At 35.0% G+C, this 24,591-nt stretch overlaps 2 protein-coding genes across 2 annotated transcripts in view; both read left to right on the top strand.

Moving 5' to 3' along the window:
- Window positions 1-15,101, top strand: part of sulf2a (sulfatase 2a) — a 46,949-nt gene extending 31,848 nt beyond the window's left edge. Inside the window, exons 3-21 of the mRNA XM_073825690.1 lie at window positions 83-322; window positions 1,186-1,337; window positions 2,409-2,578; window positions 3,721-3,871; window positions 4,141-4,316; window positions 4,402-4,530; window positions 6,706-6,771; window positions 7,018-7,141; window positions 7,250-7,448; window positions 9,400-9,643; window positions 9,733-9,829; window positions 9,909-10,003; window positions 10,093-10,152; window positions 11,401-11,570; window positions 11,654-11,796; window positions 11,892-12,000; window positions 12,105-12,138; window positions 13,746-13,799; window positions 14,168-15,101. Coding sequence (XP_073681791.1) covers window positions 83-322; window positions 1,186-1,337; window positions 2,409-2,578; window positions 3,721-3,871; window positions 4,141-4,316; window positions 4,402-4,530; window positions 6,706-6,771; window positions 7,018-7,141; window positions 7,250-7,448; window positions 9,400-9,643; window positions 9,733-9,829; window positions 9,909-10,003; window positions 10,093-10,152; window positions 11,401-11,570; window positions 11,654-11,796; window positions 11,892-12,000; window positions 12,105-12,138; window positions 13,746-13,799; window positions 14,168-14,198 — 2,444 coding nt within the window. The 3' untranslated portion in view covers window positions 14,199-15,101. The remainder of the gene's footprint in view (window positions 1-82; window positions 323-1,185; window positions 1,338-2,408; window positions 2,579-3,720; window positions 3,872-4,140; window positions 4,317-4,401; window positions 4,531-6,705; window positions 6,772-7,017; window positions 7,142-7,249; window positions 7,449-9,399; window positions 9,644-9,732; window positions 9,830-9,908; window positions 10,004-10,092; window positions 10,153-11,400; window positions 11,571-11,653; window positions 11,797-11,891; window positions 12,001-12,104; window positions 12,139-13,745; window positions 13,800-14,167) is intronic.
- Window positions 15,102-17,639: 2,538 nt separating this feature from the next.
- arhgap46a (Rho GTPase activating protein 46a) overlaps window positions 17,640-24,591 on the top strand; it is a 41,176-nt gene continuing 34,224 nt past the window's right edge. The window contains exon 1 of the mRNA XM_073825862.1: window positions 17,640-17,882. Within this exon, the coding sequence (XP_073681963.1) occupies window positions 17,869-17,882 (14 nt within the window). The 5' untranslated portion in view covers window positions 17,640-17,868. The remainder of the gene's footprint in view (window positions 17,883-24,591) is intronic.

The raw sequence follows: 24,591 nt of genomic DNA, 5'->3' as shown, positions 1-24,591 counted from the left end.
TGTTACATAAAACAATCTGGATCTCTTTTTCTCTGTCTTCGTCTTTTTCGAATCTACATATATTCCCCGTTTTTCCCTACAGGCTCAATGCAGGCCATGAACAAAACAAAGCGCATAATGATGCAGGGCGGCACTCACTTCTCCAATGCGTTTTCCACCACTCCGATGTGCTGCCCTTCTCGATCTTCCATCCTGACTGGGAAATATGTGCACAACCATCACACCTACACTAACAATGAGAACTGCTCATCACCATCCTGGCAGGCCCACCATGAGCCACACACTTTTGCCGTCCACCTCAACAATTCAGGCTACAGGACGGGTTAGTAGACAGCAACACTGAGCTATGTTCACAAACTGCTTTCAGTTAAAGCAGTGGCTTAGGCAAAAATGAAATTTGTTGGAATTTTACTCACCCACAGGCAATGCAAGATGTACACAAGTTTGTTTCTTCGTCAGAATGGATTTTGAAAAATTTTGCATTGCATCACTTGCTCACCACCAGTGGATACTTTGTAGTGAATTGGTGTTGTCAGAATAAGAGTCCAAACAAATGATCAAAACATCACAATAATCCACAAGTAATCCGCACGACTCCAGTCCATCAATTAATATCTTGTCAAAGGACAAGCTGCTTGTTTGTTAGAAACAAATCAAACAAAGGGTTAGTTCACCCAAAAATGAAAATGGATCATTATTTACTCAACCTCATTTTGTGCTGAACCTGTAAGACCTTTGTTCATCTTCGAAACAGAAATTAAGATATTTTTGATGAAATCCAACAGATTTCTGACCCTCCATAGACAGCAATGCAACTACCACCTTCAAGACCCAGAAAGGTAGTAAGGACACTGTTAAAATAGTCCATGTGACATCAGTGGTTCAATCTTAATGTTATAAAGCTATGAGAATACATTTTGTGGGTGAAAAAAAAACCTTTGCTGTCTATGGAGGGTCAGAAAGCTCTTGGATTTCATCAGAAATATCTTAGCTTGTGTTCTGAAGATGACAAAGACCTTATGGGTTTGGAACAACATGAGGGTGAGTAATTACAGACAAAAAAATCTTGGATGGCCTGAGGGTGAGTACATTTTCAACCAATTTTAATTTTAAGGTCAATTGTTTCTGTCTGACATATGTGCTTCTGCCATTTTCTGATCTCAAAATAATGGCTTTCTCTTACAGCGTTCTTTGGGAAGTACCTGAATGAGTACAATGGCTCTTATGTGCCTCCTGGTTGGAGAGAATGGGTAGCACTGGTGAAGAACTCTCGCTTCTACAACTACACACTGTGCCGGAACGGTATCAGAGAAAAGCATGGCACGGTGTATCCGAAGGTTGTTTCCTGTCTCTTTTCAAAAAGCATGACTGAACGTTGTATGATGAAACTAATATGTATTTCCTACAGTAGAGAGTGTAGTCTGATCTGTTCAGCTCATTCACAGTATTTACCCAACATATTTGGGGTTAGTACCATATCAGATATCGCACAGTATCACAGTTTTAGATATTGGCTATGTCCCTGAGGTATTTAAATGCTGCCCTTTTGAACTTTCTATTCATCAAAGAATCCAGAAAAAATATTAAAGGGATAGTTCACCCATAAATAAAAATTACCCATGATTTACACACCCTCAAGCCATCCCAGGTGTATTTGAAATTTTAATTCCGACGAGTACAGTCAGAGTTATATTAAAAAGTGTCCTGACTCTTCCAAGCTTTATAATGGCAATGAATGGATGGTGAGATTTCGAAATCCAATAAAGCGCATCCATCCATCATAAAAAGTGCTCCACACACCTCCAGGGTGTTAATAATGGCCTTCTGAAGTGAATCAATGCATTTGTGTGAGACAAATATCCACATTTAAAACAATATATGACCCTGGACCACAAAATCAGTCTTAAGTAGCACAGGTATATTTGTAGTAATAGCAAAAATACGTTGTATTTTTCTTTTATGGCAAAAATCATTAGGATATTAAGTAAAGATCATGTTCCATGAAGATATTTTGTTAATTTCCTACCGTAAATATATCAAAACCTAATTTTTGATTAGTTTTATATGCAACTTCATATGGACAGCTTTAAAGGCAATTTTCGCAATATTTAGATTTTTTGCACCCTCAGATTCCAGAATTTTAAATAATTTTTTAAAATATTTTAAAAAATGAGCCTTATGACTGGTTTTGTGGTCCAGGGTCACATATAAATGGTAAACTCTAGCTTCCGCTAACTGTCGCACACATGTTCATGAGAAAGTGGCATTCCAGCAGATGATGTAGGACGTAGACATAGCGTAAACTCTAATGAGAATATGCTAAAAAAATTAAATTGCTATAATATTTCACAATATTACCATTTAGCTATTTTTGATTGAATAAATGTAGTCTGGTATTTCTTTTACAGGACTATCTCACTGATTTAATCACAAACGACAGCATCAACTATTTTCGTATGTCGAAAAGGATGTACCCACACAGACCTGTGATGATGGTCCTGAGCCACGCTGCCCCCCATGGGCCAGAGGACGCAGCACCTCAATACAGCAGCGCCTTCCCCAATGCATCTCAACACATGTAAGACTCTGTTTCTCTTCATCTGTCTTTCTCTCTCTCTCTCTCTCTCTCTCTCTCTCTCTCTCTCTCTCTCTCTCTCTCTCTCACACACACACACACACACACACACACACACACACACACACACACACACACACACACACACACACACACACACACACTAAGAGAATTCTCAGTCTGCATGAACAGCTTTATGAGGTCTCATAAATCTCATTCAGTATCAATTTTTCAGTCTTCAGAGCTTTATCAAATGTTCTCATGCCGTTTGAGATACGACCTCCTAATAAATAATGCTCACTGTACAGTACTGTAGCCACTATTCTCATTTCACACTAGCTACTTTTAATGAACCAACTCTTATGACTTATTTGCTCTCGGTTATTGCAGGAACAGAGGTTTGATTATGTATTCTGTGTACAGTAATTGTTTCCATAGCGCCTCTGGCAAAATGAGTTTATATAGTAGGCTCAAGAGAGACGTACAGTGCTATTATTATAATATCATGATTTATTTGTTCCGTGTTCATTCGTAAGTCTTATTAGAGGTATAAACCCCATGGCTGGTGCATGTACAGTACTTCTGTTATTTTTGTTTGCTTTGTGTTTTGCGTTAGGTTACTCTGCAAATTTTTCTCTGATATTCAGTTCTAAATTAGCATAATAATTTTTCGAAACGCATTCCCAATTTCAATTTCAGTGTTATTTTATTGTTTTTATGATCATTTTTAGTTCCTCATTCTTAAAGCTGCAGCTGGAATGTGCATTATGCAAATCAAATCTTCACAAACAACAGTGCAAACCATAAGATGACAATGCATTGGCTTATTACAATATGAAACAGGACTTCAGAATTCAGCACAATGCACAATTTTGCAACAATGACATTTTCAATCCGCAACACAATAGAAATTCTCAGCAATGTTCAGAACCATGAAGCTCACACAATGCACTACACACAAAGCTTCTCCATTCACAAACGTTTGTACCCTCAAGATATGCTCATAAAATAGAACTGTGACTCTAATTTCCCATTGGCAATGATTTTAAGTTTTATTTATGGACTGTAAAGTGTATTAAACATTTGTAAAATCATCCAGTGTTATAGAAAACAGGTTTTAACCAATCTGAAAATGTCCTACACAGAACACCAAGCTACAACCATGCCCCAAATCCAGACAAGCACTGGATCCTGCGATACACGGGACCTATGAAGCCTGTTCACATGCAGTTCACCAATATGTTGCAGAGAAGGAGGCTGCAGACCCTGCTTTCAGTGGATGACAGCGTTGAAAAGGTCACAGATCATGCTAACCTTACATTAAAGCACATCGATTATATTTTATGCAAAAATGTGTTCCATTTGTTATATTTGATTGGCAGTGTGGCATTCTAGGAGTCCTTACACTACTGGGATATTTTTATCACTCAGTCAGTCTGCTCACAGTGTTGGAAAGGTTACTTTGGAAATGTACTAGGTTACAATGAGCCATTTAATTATTAGAAAAAAAAAGAATACGGTTGAGATCAAAAGTTTACATCAAAAGTTTCTTTCTTCCCCCACAGGTTTACAATATGTTGTTGGAAACCGGAGAGCTGGATAACACCTACATCATTTACATGTCTGATCATGGCTATCACATTGGCCAGTTTGGGTTGGTCAAGGGCAAATCAATGCCTTATGAATTTGACATTCGAATCCCTTTCTACCTGAGAGGGCCTAATGTGGATGCGGGCGCCATGTGAGTCAAAGATGTTAGCTTACAACTTCACTGTGAAGTGCTTAAAATAACACATTGTTGATTGTAAGTTTGTGGTCTCCTGCAGTAATCCTCACATAGTCCTGAACGTTGACCTTGCCCCTACCTTACTGGACATGGCTGGAGTGGATATTCCCTTGGATATGGATGGCAAGTCCATCCTCAAGCTGTTAGAAAAAGAAAGACCGGTCAACAGGTACTTATTGAATTATGCTGGATAATGACACTGTTGTCTTCTTAGCCGAATTGACTTGTTTCATAATTGATGAAGTTTGCAACATTGACACATATTAAACTGAATTGAAACAACATTGAACTGACTTTACCTGAATAACAGCACTGTTGCCTTCTGTAGAGCAGCTTATTACTGAATTGAACTTTTTTATAATTTATGATCTATACACCGTTATTGGAATAAACTGAACCAGTGCTGAATTATAGAAGCCTGTTTCCACCGCTAAATAATAAATAAAAAATAGTTTTTTTATTTAATCAAATTTCTCAGAATTTTTCTCAGAACTCGCAACCCTGACTTTTTTCTCGGAAAAGCGAGTTTGTATCGGAATTCAGGTTTTTTTTTTCTCTCGCAATTGCGAATTTATATTTTGCAATTTTTTTCTTGCAATTCTGACCTTTTGTCTCAGAACTGTGAGATATAAACTCGCCGTTGCGAGTTATAAAGTCAGAATTGCGAAATGTCACAACTCTGTGACATTTTTTCTTGGAATTGAGAGTTTATATCTTGCAATTCTGACTTTTTTTCTTGCAATTCTGACCCTTTTTTTAGAATTGAGAGATATAAACTTCCAATTCTGTTTTTTTTCTTGCAATTCTGACCCTTTTTTTTAGAATTGAGAGATATAAACTTCCAATTCTATTTTTTTTCTTGCAATTCTGACCCTTTTTTTTTAGAATTGAGAGATATAAACTTCCAATTCAGTTTTTTTCCTTGCAATTTTGAGAAATGAAGTTAGAATTGCATGATATAAACTCTTAATTGCAATTTATAAAGTCAGAATTGCAAGACCTCACAATTCTAAATTTTTTCTCAGAATTGCGTGACAAACTCACAATTGCAAGAAATAAAAATTGTGAAACAATTTTTCCGACAAATGAGTTTTTATCACAATTCTGTCTTTTTTGCAATTTCTTGGAATTGAGAGTTTTTATCTTGCAATTCTGACTTTTTTTTCTTGCAATTCTGACCCTTTTTTCAGAATTGTGAGATAAAAACGCAATTCTAAAAATGATTTTCTCAGAATTTTTCTCAGAACTCGCAATCCTGACTTTTTTCTTGGAAATGCGAGTTTCTGTTCTGTTTTTTTCTCACAATTCTGTTTTTTTCTCTCTCACAATTGTGAGTTTATATCTTGCAATTCTGACTTTTTTCTTGCAATTCTGACCTTTTTTTTTTTAGAAAGGTGAGATATTAACTTGCAATTTAAAAAAAAATAGTTTTTTTTCTCCAGAATTGCGTGATAGAAACTTGCGATGAGTAATAAATTGTGCCTTTATTTCTCACAATTGCTAGTTTATACAATTTTTCTTGCAATTCTGACCTTTTTGTCTCAGAATTGCATGATATAAATTCACAATTGCAAATAATAAAGTCAGCATTGCGATATAAAAACTTGTCAGATATAATTGTCAGATGTAAAATTGCAATTGCGAGTTATAAAGTCAGAATTGTGAACTTGCAATATTGAGAAATGAAGTCAGAATTGCGTGATGTAAACTCGCAATTGCAAGTTATAAAGTCAGAATTGCAAGACGTCACAATTCTGACCTTTTTCTCAGAATTGCGTGACAAACTCACAATTGCAAGAAATAAAAACTCTCAATTCTGAGAAAAAAAGTCACTGACTTTATCATAATTGTGCCTTTATTTCTCAGAATTGCAAGTTTATATCTTACAATTCGGACTTTATAACTTGTAATTGCGAGTTTATATCACATTTCTGAGAAAAAAGTCAGAATTGCAAGATGTAAACTCATAATTGTGAGACAAAAAGTCGCAATTACCTTTTTTAAATTTTTTATTCAGTGGTGGGAACGGCCTTTCATACTAAACTGATTTGAGCTGAATAATGACACTATTGTCTTTTTTTTTTTAGACCAAAATTTGAATTAGTTTCATATTTTAAAAAGTTAATTGATTGTATTATTATTTATGTTAAGCTGCCGTTACAAAAAAAATCCTGCAGGAATCCTGTAGGATTTTGCTTCTATGTGCAGGGATCCTGCAGGTTTTTTTTGTAAGGGTGCTTTGAAACAGTCTACTGTATATAAAGCACTATATAAATTAAAATGACTTGACTTAAACTACATCAACATAAACATTTAAGAGACTTTTGTCTTCATATTCCTTCAGTTTTACCAGGTTTCATTCCAACAAGAAGGCGAAAGTGTGGCGGGATTCGTTCCTGGTAGAGAGGGGGTGAGTACATTTGATCAGGCCAGATGAACCCATGCATTTTTAATTGAACGCCGTATCACAAACTCTTACACTGTATCGCTCTGAAAAAGATTTTGAAAGCAAGAAATTGATTGGACATGGCTCCATTAGAGAGGCACCAGATGGCACACTGACATCGGACACATCTGCATGTTTCAAATAGGGGCTGTATCTAATTCTTTGCTGTTTTTGGGTGGCAACCTGATGTGATCTCTTTCCGATCTACAGGAAGCCTCTGCATAAGCTAGCAGATGGCAAAGAGGTGGAACAGAACACGCTGCCAAAGTATCAGCGGGTCAGAGACCTGTGTCAAAGAGCTGAGTACCAGACGCCCTGTGAGCAACCAGGGCAGGTAAATATTCACTATCAATTACACTACATATTCCCTTGATTATTTCCAGTGGTTTTCCTACTATTCATCTGTCTAGTGTTATGAACTAATCGCTGCTCCTCTGTGCAGAAGTGGCAGTGCATTGAGGATCCCACTGGAATGCCGAGGCTGTATAAGTGTAAAGGGATGGCGGGTCTCTATGCACCCCGTGCTTTGGGCCTGATGGCTGCCAACAGGGGAGAGATCAGTGGAGCTCCTTCCGCATCATACAACTGTGATTGTGAGCCCACTGTACCAGTCAAGAGGAAGAAAGCGCTCACTAAAAAAAGTGAGTCATTCAGTTTGATAAACTTGATTCAAAATAGTTGAGTCAAAATGTAAAAGGGTTCGTTTGAAGGTGATTTATAATGCATAAAGAATAGTATCTGTTTTTAAACAGTAAGATATTTAATGTTTTTAAAGATCTCTTCTGCTCACCAAGCCTGTATTTATATGATCCAAAGTACAGCAAACCAGTAAAATTTTGAAATATTCGTACTTTTTAAAATAACTGTTTTCTATTTCAATATATTTTAAAATGTAATTTATTCCTGTGATTTCAAAGCTGAATTTTTAGCATTGTTACTATAGTCAAATGATCCTGCAGAAATCATTCTAATATTCTGATTTGCTGCTCAAAAAACCTTTGTCTCTATTATTATATTAAAAACAGTCAAAATTTTTCAGGTTTCTTTGATGAATAGAAAGTTTTAAAGAACAGCATTTATCTGAAATAGATATGTTTTGTAACATTCTAAATGTCTTGATCATCAAATGTCTTTTGATCAATTTAAAGCATCCTTGCTAAATAAAAGTATTAATTCATATAATTTAATATTTAATTTATTTCAGATAAATGCTGATCTTTGGATATTTCTATTCATCAAAGAATCCTGAAAAATGTTTCTTGAACAGCAAATCAGCATTTTAGAATTATTTCTGAAGGATCATGTGACACTGAAGACTGAGTGATGAAGCTGAAAATGTAGCTTTGATCACAGGAATAAATTACATTTTAAAATACATTGAAATAGAAAACTGTTATTTTTAAATAGTAAAAATATTTCCGAATTTTACTGTATTTGCTGTACTTTGGATCAAATAAATGCAGGCTTGGTGAGCATAAGACATCTTTTCAAAAAAGAAAAAATCTTGCTGTTCAAAAACTTTTGACAGGTAGTGTATGTGAATTAAAATCTATTGTTCATGGGTTCATTTAATGCATTTAAGAGCTCTCCAAAAACACCGGGAAAATATTTACTCTAATATAATAAAATATGCTGTATTTATACTATTTGTGATCAGTAAGATTTTGTGTATGTGAAGAAAGAAATGTTTACTTTTAGAATAAAATACTTTTATAACTATAAGGATGAATTCAATTGAAGTATCACATTTGTTTTACAAAAGATGTATCACAGTTTCCACAAAAATATTATACAGCATAATTGTTTTTTATAATTGTTTGATAGTAATAAGAAATATATATTGGGCACCAAATCATCATAATGATTTCTGAAGGATCATGTGACACTAAAATTCAGCTTTGACATCACAGAAATAAATTCTCGCAATTCTGACTTTTTTTTTTCTTCTCAGAATTGTGAGATATAAACTCGAAATTGTGAGTCAAAAAGTCCAATTGTTAGGGGAAAAAAGACACAATTCTGATTTAATAACTCGCAATTCTGAGAAAAAAGTCTGAATTGTGATTTTTGTATCTCAGAATTGGGAATTTATATTACAAATCTGACTTTATAACTCGCAATTGCGAGTTTATATCATGCCATTCTTATAAAAAAGGTCAGAATTGCAAGGTTATATCACACAATTCTAACTTTATAACTCACTTCTGAGAAAAAAAGTCAGAATTGCGAACTTGTATCAGAATCCTAAAGGAAGAAAGTCAGAATAAACTTGCAATTGCCAGAAAAAAGTCAGAATTGCGAACATGTATCACAAAATCCTGAGGAAAAAAATCTGAATAAACTTGAAATTGCCAGAAAAAAGTCAGAATTGCGAACATGTATCAGAATCCTGAGGAAAAAAGTCTGAATAAACCTGCAATTGTCAGAAAAAAATCAGAATTGTGAGATAAAAAGAAAAAAAGCACCTGTTCTTTTCAGTACAAATGTCTCCATCTGGTGGTTGATTACATTCATTTGTAAATTTGATATTGCTATGATATCAGTTGTATTCAGTAACAAATTCGGTAAGCTATATTTCAATGTTGATTCCAGAGTTGAAGAACAAGAAGAGTGTGCCGCGTAATCGCTGGGCTCGCTCTGTTCCTTATCACATGGACTCAAATGTATACACTTTGGACCTGGAGAAAGGCTACCAGCCCCTCAACCTCAACTCCAGCATCATGCTAGGCAGAAAGCAGGCAGCATATGGAGAAAATGTAGAATATAGCGGAATGGGACCAATAGACAACAACTTCAACTCTTTGACGCCACCTGCTGCTCTCAAAGTCACCTACAGGTACAACCCAGAATAAATGGAAATATTATGAATCCTGTTTCTATGAAGGAGGAGACAACTAAAAGAGAACTTTACTTTTGTATGTTCAGATGCTCAATACTGATGAACGACACAGTCAGGTGTGACGGTGGATTATATAAATCTCTACAAGCATGGAAAGACCACAAACTCCACATTGAGCATGAGGTAAGATAATGAAGTTGTACTTAGACAATCTGAATGGAAAGTAATGCTTAGACTTAACCACTTTTTGCTCTTTGAATAGATTGAGACATTACAGACCAAAATAAAGAACCTCAGAGAGGTCAAAGGACATCTAAAGCAGGTTCGACCAAAAGAGTGTGAATGCAACCAAAACATGTAAGCCTCTTATGCTTTTCTTGCTTCATTAAGTGTTGTCTTGATCTTTCTCACACAGCTGACATAATCATGTAATGTTTTCTTTACAGGTATCAATACAACAGTAGAGCACTGGTCAAACTCAAATCAGGCCGGATGCCTTCAATCAAGTAAGTTTCATTCATCGTCTGTCGTGAACTGAAGGAAGACACCTTAAAGGAGTAGTTCACTTTCAGAAATTTAATTTATTATCAGAAATTTACAGATAATGTACTCACCCCCTTGTCATCCAAGATGTTCATGTCTTTCTTTCTTCAGTCGTAAAGAAATGATGTTTTTTGAGGAAAACATTTCAGGATTTTTCTCCATATAGTGGACTTCTATGGTGCCCCCGAGTTTGAACTTCCAAAATGCAGTTTAAATGCAGCTTCAAAGGGTCTTATCTAGCGAAACGATTAGTTGTTTTCTGAAAACATTTACAATTTATATACTTTTTAATCTCTACACAGAATACACCCAGAGCTGGACAAGATGAGCATTTTAGGTTCAAAAGTATATAAATTGTATATTTTTTTTAATATAACCAATCGTTTTGCTAGATAAGACCCTTATTCTTCGGCTAGGATCGTTTAGAGCCATTTGAAGCTGCATTTAAACTGCATTTTGGAAGTTCAAACTCGGGGGCACCATAGAAGTCCATTATATGGAGAGAAATCCTGAAATGTTTTCCTCAAAAAACATAATTTCCTTACGACTGAAGAAAGAAAGACATGAACATCTTGGATGACAAAGGGGTGAGTACATTATCTGTAAATTTTTGTTCTCAAAGTGAAATACTCCTTTAAAGGAACACTCCACTTTTTTTGGAGACAGGCTAATTCTCCAACTCGCCCGAGTTAATAAGTTGAGTTTTACCGTTTTGAAATCCATTCAGTCGTTCTCCTGTTCTGGCGATATCACTTTTAGCATAGCTTAGCATAGATCATTGAATCCTATTAGACAAATAGCATGACCAACGAGTTTCAGTATTTGTCCTATTTAAAACTTGACTCTTCTGCAGTTATATCGTGTACTAAGACCAAAGCAAAAAATCACATCTTTACATTTTCTGCCAGTCTTAGTACATGATATAACTGCAGAAGAGTCAAGTTTTAAAGGACAAATACCGAAACTCATTGGTTATTTTTGAACATGATACTATTGGTCTAATAGGATTCAATGATCTATGCTAAGGTATGCTAAAAGTGATATCGCCAGAACAGGAGAACGGCTGAATGGATTTCAAAATGGTAAAACCCAATTTATTAACTCGGGAGGAGTTGGAGAATGAGTGTATTTCCAAAAAAAGTGGATTGCTCCTTTAAGGCCTTATCACTAACCTACAGTTGATAGTAAAGATACCTGCTCTTTTATTCTAGTAGAATGACTTCCAAAGATAAGAAACAGTGGCTGATGAAAGAGCAGAAGCGCAGAAAGAAGCTGAGGAAGCTCCTGAAGCGCCTCCGTAATAATGACACTTGCAGCATGCCTGGCCTTACCTGCTTCACCCACGACAACCAGCACTGGCAGACCGCCCCCTTCTGGACAAGTACTGCATGCATAGCATATCACATCATTCGTTTTTTATATATCACACAAAAATGTACTTATATGATCTTTTTGTGTTGTCAGTGGGGCCATTTTGCGCTTGCACCAGTGCCAACAATAACACTTATTGGTGTCTGAGGACTATCAATGAGACGCACAACTTCCTATTTTGTGAGTTTGCCACTGGTTTCCTAGAGTATTTTGATCTTAACACAGACCCTTATCAGGTATGTCTTTCATACGCTTTTTTAAAATCTCTTTTGCACTTTTTTGATTATTAGGAAGATTTAAATGAATCACTGTTGTTGTTTTCTGTGTGCAGCTGATGAATGGCGTGAGCACGCTTGATCGTGATGCAGTGAATCACATGCACCAGCAGCTCATGAAACTGCGCAGCTGCAAAGGTCACAAAGAGTGCAATCAGGAGACAGGTGAGTCATGCCACGAGATGAATGTTTTGGCATTGATGTTGCATTTTAACATTATAACTATAAACATACAGTCTATAACCCAGTCACTTCATTATCTCTTATAGGTGGTAAAGAAAGAAACTCTTTGTACGATTACAGGTATGGCTTCAATCCTTTTTTAATGGCTAAATAAAAAAATATTATATACATGTATATGTATACATAGTACATAGTTATTTTTAAAATAAATGTATTCATCAGGGGAGCATTAAATTGATCAAAAGTGACAGTAAAAACATTAAGAATGTTACAAAAGATTTCTATTTCAGAAATAAAGCTCTTTCTAAAAGTTTATTTTAAAAAATATTATATATATTAAGCAGCACAACTGTTGTCAACATTGTTACTAATAGAAAATGTTTCTTGAGCAACAAATCAGCAAATTAGAATTATTACTAAAGAATCATGTGGCACTTAATACTGAAGTAATGGCTGCTGAAAATTCAGCTTTGCCGTTATAGGAATAAGTTATATTTTTAAATATATTAAAATAGAACAGTTTTTGTATTGTATTCTAATAATATTTCACAATATTTGTGTTTTTACTGTATTTTTTAAAATCAAATAAATGCAACATTAGTGAGCATAAGAGACTTTTAAAGAGTAAAAATATGTTTTTTTAATGAAATGTAATAATATAGAGAAAGAGAGACAGAGAGGAAATTAAATAAATCAGTTGTAAATCAGTAGTTTAGAATTTTATATTATTATTATTATTATTATTATTATTATTATTAACTTATTAATAAAAATATAATAAATATTTTATAATAAATATTTTATAATATGTTTAAACATTATCATATAAAGCATGTATGTATTACATTTATATTTAATAATTGTATATTTTAATATTATATTAGTGTGCATATATATATATATATATATATATATATATATATATATATATATATATATATATAATTTATTAAATAATTACTTTAGAATATTTGGATAGATTTTTTTATATTTAATAAATATATTTATAATTTTTATAATGTTTAAAAATTAATATAAAGCATTTATGTATTAAACTTATATTTGATAATTTGACATTTAATATTTTAGTATTATATTTATATTAGTGTGCATATATACAAGCCTTTATAAATGAATAAACCAATATTAACTAACTAATAACTAATTATATAACTTAGATAATAGTTATTAGTTAGTTAATATTGGTTTATTCGTTTATAAAGGCTTGAAAGGCTTGGAAAACAATGAAGGTGTATTAGTTGGTCAATAAAGTGTTAAATACCCATGTGTACTTCTTTTATATTCCCCTTAAATATTTTTTGTTTCAGAAAGAACACAAAAACTTTATGGAAGCCCATTTCAGCCACTGAATAAAGAATAAAAAATTTTTATTGTGACTTTTTTTTTTTTTTTTTAGATATGCGTGATACAAACTTGCAATTCTGACTTTTTTCTCAGAATTGTGAGATAAACTCACAGTCACAATTGCGAGATAATTCTAAGAAAGAACTCGGAATTCGAAGAAAAAGTCACAATAGCGAGATAAACGAGATAATTAGTTATTAGTTAGTTAATATTACTTAATTAGTTTAAAAAAGGCTTGTATTTATTCATGTTATAAAGTTTTTTTTAATCTATTTCTTATCTATTTCTTATCTCTGTTATATGTGTTTGTGTTTTTTCTGGCATGGTGTGTTGTGTGTGTGTGCGCGCTCCACATGCTTCAGGCCCGTTCATCGTCGAAAGAGGCCAAAAGTGAAGAAACCGTCCTCCAAATCAATGTGAGTTTGTAGTACACACCATCTGCTTAATATAATTCAGCCAGCCAGTTATCAGCACTAATCCTCAGTAGCCCTCTTCCCTCTGTCATACAGTGTGTTCATGCCATCCTTCGCAGCATGAGCAGCTTTTCAATTCTCCTGACATTCCTTTAGACTCACATGTGACGACAAGAGTCCTTCATTACTGATAAAAAAGTGTGTTAACGGAGTACAGAGTAATATAGAGTGGTGCAGAGCGTCCCACTGCCATAATTACACATTGTCCTCCTTTTGTACTTGACTTTCTTTTGTCTTTATGTTGTTCATATTCTGCTCAAACCTGAAGTGTTGTTATCAGAACTGAGATTTGTTATTGTCTGTTTACTCAGGGGCCAAATCTGGGAAGGATGGGTAGGTTAGATCTGTGTCTTCTATCCGCTCTGAAGGATGCGCAAAGGTGAGGAATGTGAACCGATGAACTGCTGACCTGAGGACAGCAAGTAAACTCTGCAAGTGTGGTCATCTCATTTTCTCTCTCAGTGCAGTTCATTAATTTTTCTTTTTGATTCACTACTTTTTTTGTGAACTTTTTAATGAAAGACTTCCATCATGGAAACTTTGATATGTTGGTGAGCCAATCTCTGTCCAGCCAAGCATGTAACATTTTGTGGATAAGATTGATCACCTTCACTCTCATAAGACAAGAAAACTCACATGGCTCATCATCAAGATATCAACCTGTCATCTATTTTTCAGTAAACACACTACTTCTTAATCATTCCTGTAAGACTGTGGGACTGTGTTAAACACAGGGCTGCTGTGCTCTGACTTCTCTGCTGCTGTGGATATTGTAATATTACTCTCAAAGTGAAAATCCCAAGGAAGCGTCATAATACTTTACACATGTTGTGCTATAATAATGTTAATGTCACCTGCAATCTATGTGACTCTCTTCATGGAAATGTTGCTTTTTTGAAACATGGTGCTACTGTAAGTTAACACTTGGAACTGAAAATAGTATGTATTTGAATGTATGTGCAATTAATGTAAATATTAGAATATTTTTACTGGACTGAACATACAGGAGTTTCTCTTTGTGAAAGGAGAGCACCCTCAGTCTAACAAAGGTTTTACGTTTATCTGAATGCACTTATGAATAACATACTAAACAGTGTTTTGAGTAATGATGTGTTATAATAGTTATGAAATTTCAAATATTTGTGTAGTTGTCATCACAAACCAATTCCTTCCTTTTTGCTGTTTTCCTTTGCCTTGAAATTTGGAAAACAATGAAGGTGTAGTAGTTGGTGAATAAAGTGTTAAATACCCATGTATACTTGTTTTATATTCCCTATAAATATTTTTTGTTTCAGAAAGAACACAAAAACTTTAATGGAAGCCAGTTTGCACCACTAAATAAAAAAATGAAAAAAGGTTATTGCAAATTTTAATCTCACAATTCTGACATGCGTGATACAAACTTGCAATTCTGACATTTTTTCTTAGAATTGCGTGATATAAACTCACAGTCGCGAGAAGTTTTGACTTTATGTCTCATAATTGTGATATAAACTCGCAACTGCGAATTATAAAGTCAGAATTGCATGATATAACCTCGCAATTGCAAGTTACAAAGTCAGAATTGTGACCTTTTTTCTCAGAATTGCGTGATATAAACTCAGAATTTTGAGAAATAATGTCAGTCTTACGAGAAAAATTGCAATTCTGACTTTATTTCTCAGAATTGTGTGATATAAACTCGCAATTGCAAGTTATAAAGTCAGAATTGTGTGATAGAAACTCGAAATTGTGAGTTATAAAGTCATAATTGTGAGATATAAACTTGCAATTCTGACTTTTTCTTAGAATTGTGTGATATAAAGTAGAATAAAGTCAGAATTACGAGAAAAAAATGCCAATTCTGACCTTTTTTCTAGGAACTGTTATAAACTCACAGTTGCAAGTTATAAAGTAAGAATTACGTGATATAAACTCGCAATTCTGACCTTTTTTCTCAGAAATGTGTGATATAAACTTACAGATGTGAGAAAGTCGAAATTACAAGGCAATTAAAAGGCAATTCTGACTGCAAGTTATAGTCAGAATTGCGTGATATGAACTCGCATTTGCAAGATACAAACTCACAATTCTGAGCTTTTTTTATCAGAATTGCATGATATGAACTCTCCGAATTGTGATATAACTCACAATTGCAGGTTATAAAGTCAGAATTGCGAGATATGAACACAATTCTGACCTTTTTCTCAGTATTGCGTGATATAAACTCACAGTTGCAAGAAATAAAGTCAGAATTATGAGGAAAAATGGCAATTCTGATCTTTCTTCTCAGAATTGGGATATAAACTCGCAATTGCAAGTTACAGTCAGAATTGCGTAATAAAAAACTCAAAATAAATATAATATAAACCCATAAATAAAGTCATATAAAGATAAATAAAGTTGGAATTACAAGAAAAAATGGCAATTCTGACTTTATTTCTCAGAATTTTTAGAAAAGTGCAAGTTATAAAGTCAAGATTGCGTGATATAAACTCACAATTCCGAGAAATAAAGTCAGAATTGCGAGAAAAATGTCAATTCTGACTTTATTTCTCAGAATAGTCAGAATTGCGTGATATAAACTCGCAATTGCAAGAAATAAAGTCAGAATTCTGAGAAAAATGGCAATTCTGACTCTCAGAATTGTGATATAACTTGCAATTGCAGGTTATAAAGTCTCAATTTCATGATATAAACTTGCAATTTCGAGTTATAAAGTCAGAATTGCGAGATAACGACACAATTCTGACCTTTTTCTCAGAACTCACAGTTGCGAGAAATAAAGTTGCGAAATAAAATTGCGAAAGAAATGGCAATTCTGACTATTTCTCAGAATTGTGCTACAAACTCGCAATTCTGACTTTATTTCTCAGAACTGCGATATAAACTCGCAACTGCAAGTTGTAAAGTCAAGATTGTGTGATATAATCTCGCAATTGCAATTTATAAATTCAGAATTGCATGATATAAACTCACAATTCCGAGAAATAAAGTCAGACCTGTGAGATAATTCTGACTTTTTTTCTCTTTACTTTTTTTTTTAACTTGCATAAACTTTTGCGACAGTAAAATAATTGCGTGTAATAAAGTCAGAATTGCGACTTTGCAATTCTAAGAAAAAAAATCACAATTACAAGATATAAATTCACAATTTTGAGAAAAAGGTCAGAATTGAGAGTTTATTACCTTTTTTAGCAAAGGCTGTTTGACTTTCTTTGCACATTTGCTTTGTAAACACTGGGTTGTTACTGCCACCTAAGTGACACCTGACCTCTCCAACTTTACGCAATGCCTGAGTTCAAGCTAGTGCAAGACAAGCATTTGTGATTAAAAAGTATTTAGTCTAAATTTGTATTTTTCTTAGAAAATGGCCTATCGTGTCGCTAGATACCTCTAGATTCCTCTGCTGGGATCATGCAGAGCCCTTTAAAGCGGTATTAAAACTGCAATTTGAACCTTCAACCCATTGGCTTCCATTGAAGTCTCTTGAATATGAAGAAAAATCCTGGAACGTTGTCCTCAAAAAAACTTAATTTTTAACATCTTGGATGACATTGGGGCTGAGTATTAATTTGTGCTCCTCGTTCACAACATGTTGCCTTGTTCGCCAGCAGGTGGCGCTTTTTGGATAATCCGACATAAATCCCTTCAGGCAATCAAACATATGAATCCAACTCCACCTGAATTTGCACCTGTCGTTTAGTATAATCCAAAACCAAAACTCTCTGAATCACTTGTTTTACTAAACTTTTTGGACGACACGTTTACTCACTCCGTGTCTAGGAAACCGGAGTGGCTGTATCTGTGTGTAGGGGGTGGAGAGAGAAAGAGAGAGAGAGGTGCCCACGAGACACCCCCAGCCATCCGGCTCACGCGCACGCAGCAGCACAGGCGCGAGCATTCAGGACTCTGAACACATCGCGAAGTACTCGCACAGGACGTCCTACAGACAGACCTAGAGGATAAAGTTTTACCGTCTTTGACCGGTTCTTTTATACTTTTTGAGGTTTGACCGTACAATGTGAGGAGAATGGCCGGGACAAGGTAAGTTTTAATGTTTTTTTTTTTCTGAAAATTAAGCAAGTTTTGACACGAGCGGTTAGCGCGGTGACTCTTCAACGTTAGCCGCTCAACTAACGTTAGTTTTAGCTCTGTAAATTAATTATTACTTAAGAAGAAGCTAGAAATACAACTAAATCTGCTGTAGAAGTCAGTATGAAGGAAAATATAGAGATTGTGTGAATGAAGTAATGATTTTCCCACGACTTCACGACTCACGAGGGTTCAGTCATAACGTTATGTGATATTTTGGTCAGTTTGCTGCTGTCGATTGCTCAGTCGTGTCGTTAAATTAGCATCATTGCTGGAGGTCAACTGTTTCGACAATATGTATTTGAATGGACTCGCCGATCATTAGTTGTTTGGACTACATAGTAACGTTATTCCTCTTACTGTAATCTCAGACTGATCTCATCTGATACATGAAAAAGATAAACTACAGCACTGATCTTGAGTCATTTAACAAAACAGGTTTCACAACTTTACCTGCCATTAGTTTTTAAAATAGCAACATTTCCTTTTTTGATCTAATCAGTTGATTCAAACACAACTGTGTGCTTACTTTTGGTCAACATATCAGATATTTAAATAAATCAATTAGGCAGTAACAAAGTCAGTCTTTGATGTATTTCAATTGCTTTGAGTTTATTAACATCACACAGGCTTTGGTGAGTTTGAAAAAAGTTTGTAAGTTAAGTAATTGTGAGCTAAGTTAAGTAATTCTGTTTATATATGTCATTTTTTCCTACAACTATGATATTTACACAAGGTCATACAAACAAGGCATTGTTTGATCGTTTTCCTCATTTGTTGACTTGTATTGAGTTGAACAATATCACACAGCCTTTGGTGACATTTATATTTTTTTATTAAATAGAATTTGATTTTTTCCATCACAACCATGATATTTACACTTTATTAAGACATTTTGATTTATTATTTTACTTTATGAAGGTATTTCTAGATAATTTCCCTTATTTTAAGAGCAGGTCAATTGGAACCCAATTGGTTTCTCCATTAGATACACAAATGCTATTAAAAATTTGGTTATTTTGTCAATGTTGAACAATTGCTCAATTCATTTTATAAGTCTCTTCTGCTCACCAAGCCTGCATTTATTTGATCCAAAATACAGCAAAAGCGGTAATACTTTGAAATATTTTGACTATTTAAAATAACTGCTTTCTACTTGAATATATTTTGAAGTGTAATTTATTCCTGTGATCAAAGCTAAATTTTTAGCATCATTACTTCAGTCTTCAGTGTCACATGATCCTTCAGAAATCTTTCTAATATGCTGATTTGCTGTTCAAGAAACATTTTTTAATTATCATTATCAATATTTAAAACAGATGAGTACATTTTAGACAATAGAAAGATCCAAAGATCAGCATTTATCTCTAAATAAAAAGCTTTTGTAACATTACACACTATACCATTCAAAAGCTTGGAGTCAGTATTTTTTATTTGCTTAAAATTGATCAAAAGTGATGATAAAGACATTGACAATGTTACATAAGATTTCTGTTTGAGATAAATGCTGTTCTTTTGAACTTTCTATTCATCAAAGAAACCTGAAAAAAGTCTACTCAGCTGTTTTTTGAGCAGCAAATCAGAATACTAGAATGATTTCTTAAGGATCATGTGACGAGTAATGATTCTAAAAATTCAGCATCAATAAATTACATTTTGATATATTCAAACAGAAAACAGTTACTTTAAATAGTAAACATGTTTCAAAATTTTACTGTTTTTGCTGTACTTTGGATCAAATAAATGCAGACTTGAGACTTTTGACTGGTAGTGTACTTTTTTTTAAAATCCATTTTGTGGCCCATTTTTTTCATCAGTGTTATTTGAGATATTGAATCTGGTCTAATTCACAGTTGTTGTATTCAAAGCTGCTTAATATCGGCTGATGGTTACAGGAAACCACTAGAACCCTCTTTGATATCCCACAAAACCTTTACTGTGGTTACAAGCACTGAAGTCACATAATGTGAGCTGGGGACACATGTTGCGTTTGCTGCTGCTGCACTGTCAAGAAAAACACAGAGCATCTGTTTAGTCCAGGGTTACAGATGTACGAATTAATTAAATTGATTAAATTAAAATGTAGTCTAACCTCTTTTTCCACCCTGAGCTTGATTATGACACAGATGCTGAAGTGTAAATAGATGAAAAGAGGTGGTTGAAAGACTTCAACTGTTTGATGTAACACACTACCGAGCTTTGATCAGCTCTGTTCCTCTTTCCAAGTTCCCCGTACAGAAGCTGAACAGGGGCATGACATTGGACACTTGATGGGTTGCACGTCTCTGTGAAGTTTGCCAAAGTTTGAAGCTTGTTTAAAATACTTTAGACAGTGTTGTAGTTTTGCACTACTCTCAAGGAATTCTAATATGATTAGGGATAATGTTGATAAGGGTTAATGGACACTTTCGTGGTCTGTTCCAGCTAGTGAATGTAAATGTATGTTTTGACAAGCTGAGGTTTATCTTTGATCCAGAATGGGATCTCACAATAGGATGTTTTTCCCCTGTTTGCATGTCTGGTACACAATAGTGTGCAGACAAAGGGAGGACGTAGCATTGTGACAGCAGTTTAGCACCAGTGTTTTAACAAGACCTTTGAGCACAATGTGAAAAGCACCCAATGGCCCGTCTCCAGCGCTCTGCCTGAGGGCGTAGCCTGGAAAAATCCAGACCCTAATCTATTAAGATTATGGGTCTGGGATCGAGCAATGAAAACTGCCTAACTCGAGGGGCGGCACCAAACATGCATTTGAAACTCTAACTGTACGCAATTGGATAACGCCACGACCAATCACAACAATACACGCTTAGCTACCAGCAGAGCTAAATGATGTTTCATTAACAAAGTTCGGGAGAAGCGCGTCAGATGCTTAGCGTAAACATCACAAGTCAATCAGCACCATAGGTTTAAATACAGCTGACTCACCTCAATTCACTCGATGGTTTATCAGTAAACCTCCACCACCCCATCTCATCACTCCGAGTCCTCGCTACGCCTATTGGGGGGTACTCTGGGTTCGGGCCACTCCCGAGCTCGGAGCCCTTCACCGGACAGCACGCCAAACATGCACTACTATTCTCCGGCTATATTATATGTAAGCGTGAACTCGTGAACTGATAGATTAAACTCTTGCCGTATCCAGTCGGCAAAAACGTCCTTCTTGCAAAGGAACGATTAGAGTTTTCGGTTTTCTGTTCCTCTATTATATGGAAAGCCAAGTCTAACTCGTTCATTGTAGCGGCCAAAGTCGTTTCAAACAACTTGTTGTTCATCTGTAGCGACAGCGATCTTTCAAAGTTTACTATATGATTCGAACGTCGCAGTGCTGTCATCATCAGCTTAGCTCGCCTCTGGCCCGCCTACATCAGATACACCGATTTGATTGGTTCCCACAATTGCTTACGTATTGCAGTAACCTGCATCATTGCTCGATGCCAGAGTGTCTTGCAGAGACAATTCAAATTGTGCTCTCGCGAGACCTCTGGATTTCCAGGGTACCTGAGGGCGTGCTGCGCGGGCCAATGAGTTGCTTTTCTGTTCCAGTTTTGTTTGTTTTTTTTAGTCAGATGTATGTATGATGCTGTTCTTTTGTATTGATGATATACTGTGAATCAATGCGTCACGAATAGTATTGTGGTTTTTAAAATAATACAGTGAATTTCAGCTGTCATTTATGTCACAGTTTGTTTTTGATGCTCTGGCAACGGCATTATGTCACTGTTGAAGGTGCCATTTTGAAAAAGATGTGCACAAAAATAAATTCACCAAAAAATGAAAATTACCTCATGATTTACTCATCCTTAAGACATACTAGGTGTATATGTCTGTCTTCTTTCGGACACATACAGTCACAGTAATATAAAAAATGTCAAGGCCCTTCCAAGCTTTATAATGGAAGTGAATGGATGTTGAGATTTTGAAGCAAAATAAAGTGCGTCTGTACATTATAAAAAGTGCTCCACATGGCTCCAGGAGGTTAATACAACCCTTCTGAAGCGAATCGATGCTTATGAAAAATATTCATGTTTAAAACTTTATAAACTGTAGTCTCTAGCATCCGCTTACTGTTGTATGCACATTCACAGTGGCAATCCAGCGCAAAAGTCATCTCGTCTGAATCAGGAGAGAAATATACAGTTCAAGCACTCTTTACAAGTCGAAACAGTCTGTTCTAAACAAACTGTTCTAAACAAATGTTTGACGCTGGATGACAAGAATAGATGGACTTTTAAATTATTTCATTCAAAACCAGCCCGTTTGCATGTTGCCTGCTTTACATGCTGCCAACTTTAATGGGCCAACACATAACAGTTGGAGATTATTTGATGTCTGTATTATTTGATCACAGTCTTTTGAAACACTTTTCTTATGAAATTAGTATTTGAGTTGCTTTTTGATTTATTAGCTTTCTTGTACACTACCAGTCAAAAATATTTTTTTTAAAGAAGTTCTTCTGCTTACCAAGCCTGTATTTATTTGATCCAAAGTACAGCAAAAGCTGTAACATTTTGAAATATTTTTACTATTTAAAATAACTGATATTTGAATATATTTCAAAATGAGGTTTATTTCAGGTATCACAAAGCTGAATTTTTAGCTTTGCTGCTTAAAACATTATGTTGAAAGCAGCTGAGTAGAATTTTATCAGTTTTTTTAATGAATAGAAAGTTCAGAAGAACAGCAGTTATCTGAAGTAGAAATCTTTTGTAACATTATAAATATCTTTATTATTACTTTTGATCAATTTAAAGCATCCTTCCTAAATAAAAGTATTAATTTATATACTTTTTTTTTCCCCAAAGAAGCTTTTTATTTTAGATAAATTCTGATCTTTGGATCTTTCAATTCATCAAAAAAACTCTTTTAAATATTGAAAAAATGTTTCTTTACAGCTAATCAGAATGTTAGAATGATTTCTGAAGGATCATGTGACACTAAAGACTGGAGTAATGATGCTGATAATTTAGCTTTGATCACAGGAACAAATTACATTTTAAAATATATTCAAACAGTAAAACTATTTCACAATTGTACTGTTTTTGCGGCACCTTGAATCAAATAAATGCAGGCTTGGTGAGCAGAAGAGATTTCTTTAAAAAACATTAAAAATCTTACTGTTCAAAAACTTTTGACTGGAAGTGTATCTAATCTCCTGTGTTTGTTCAGGATGGGGCACTTTATATGCAGCTGTTGACCCCACCTTGACAGTTCGCACCATTAAATTGCTAATCCTCAGCAAAACTTTAGGCCTTTAGGCAGAAAACATTTTTTTAATCTTGTCCTTACTCAGCCTTCCCTACAACAAACGTTAACAACTCAATCAGTTGGGCATTCAGGCCTCCCGTTCCCATCTCCTAGGAGCTCGCTTTGACAACATTGTCCTTTGAGGTGGTCAGGTGACCTCTGACCCTCTGCCCACCCAGTCACCCAAAATGACCGTTGACACTGAGAAGAAATCTGATGCGTTGAATTTGATACTTTTACAAACTCTGAGTAGATTTTAACTTGTTGCCCATATGACACTCACTGGACGAGTTATGATAAAGTCTTCACATACAGAAGGAATGTCAACTTAGGGAACAGTTAATCTCTTTTATCTTACTGAATCTTTACAGTTGTCTCTGCATTTCAGAATATGTTCATTTGAAAGCAGTATACTGACATTGACAGCTGGTAGTAGACTACACTGCTAACTTCACTGTGTCTTACCCCCTCACACATGTCCATTCACGTCTCGCTGTTGCTGTCAATGTGCTCATTTGTCCTGAATAGGGCCTTTGGCGTTGTGTGTGCATGCCTGAAAATGGCGGGCTTGTCAGATTTGTCCCCTCTAGAAAGAGCTTTTATTGTTTTGCTAACACAGTTGCTGTTTGGCAGTTACACACTTCCCGCCTGGAGTTTCCGGTAGTACTGTCCACTGAGACAGGAAGTAGATCAGCAGCACATATAGGCAGTGCATCATCCCAATGAGGTCAACTTTTCAATGCTTTATATAGAAAGAATTCCCGGAAAGGGGGTTGTGGTTCAGCATCTTAGACCCCTTATCCTTACCCCAAAGCAACACACACCCCCCCTAAGGCACGACTCGCATTCTGATTGGCCAACAGTGCCGTGAGAGCTTTAATTGTAAAGGGGGTTGTTCCAAATGAATAGAGGCTGATGGTTGAGTTTACAATGCTCTCCATTGTCATGTGCCTATTATCCATTAGTAATGGGTGGAATTCTCACGCATTGTCATGCATATGATACTGACTTACTACAATTTGGCTAGACAGTTTGATGCCCTCCTTCGCTGAACCACAACACTTGAATACTATCTAATTTAGCTCTCATCGTCTCATTACTTAGTTTTGTTTTCCAACAAAAATTTCTTAAACAGTTCACCAAAAAAACGAAAATTCTGTCATTAATTACTCACCCTTATGTCATTTAAAACCCGTTAGTAAACGGAAATTATGCAGGGTCAGAGAGCTCTCAGATTTCATCAAAATATCTTAATTGGTGTTCCTAAGATGAACGAAGGACTCACAGGTTTGGAACGACGTGAGGGTGAGTAATTAATGACAGATTTTTCCCTTTAAGATTCCTTTATTTACTTGAAAATTACTGGCAATAAATAAACATGTGTTTAGAAAATATGTGAACTTTAAACATGTTT

This window comes from Garra rufa, chromosome 20 (genome assembly GCF_049309525.1).
Source record: "Garra rufa chromosome 20, GarRuf1.0, whole genome shotgun sequence".
NCBI classification, from domain to species: domain Eukaryota; kingdom Metazoa; phylum Chordata; class Actinopteri; order Cypriniformes; family Cyprinidae; genus Garra; species Garra rufa.
Note: the sequence above shows the minus strand (reverse complement) of the source record. Positions and strands in the feature narration are given on the sequence as shown.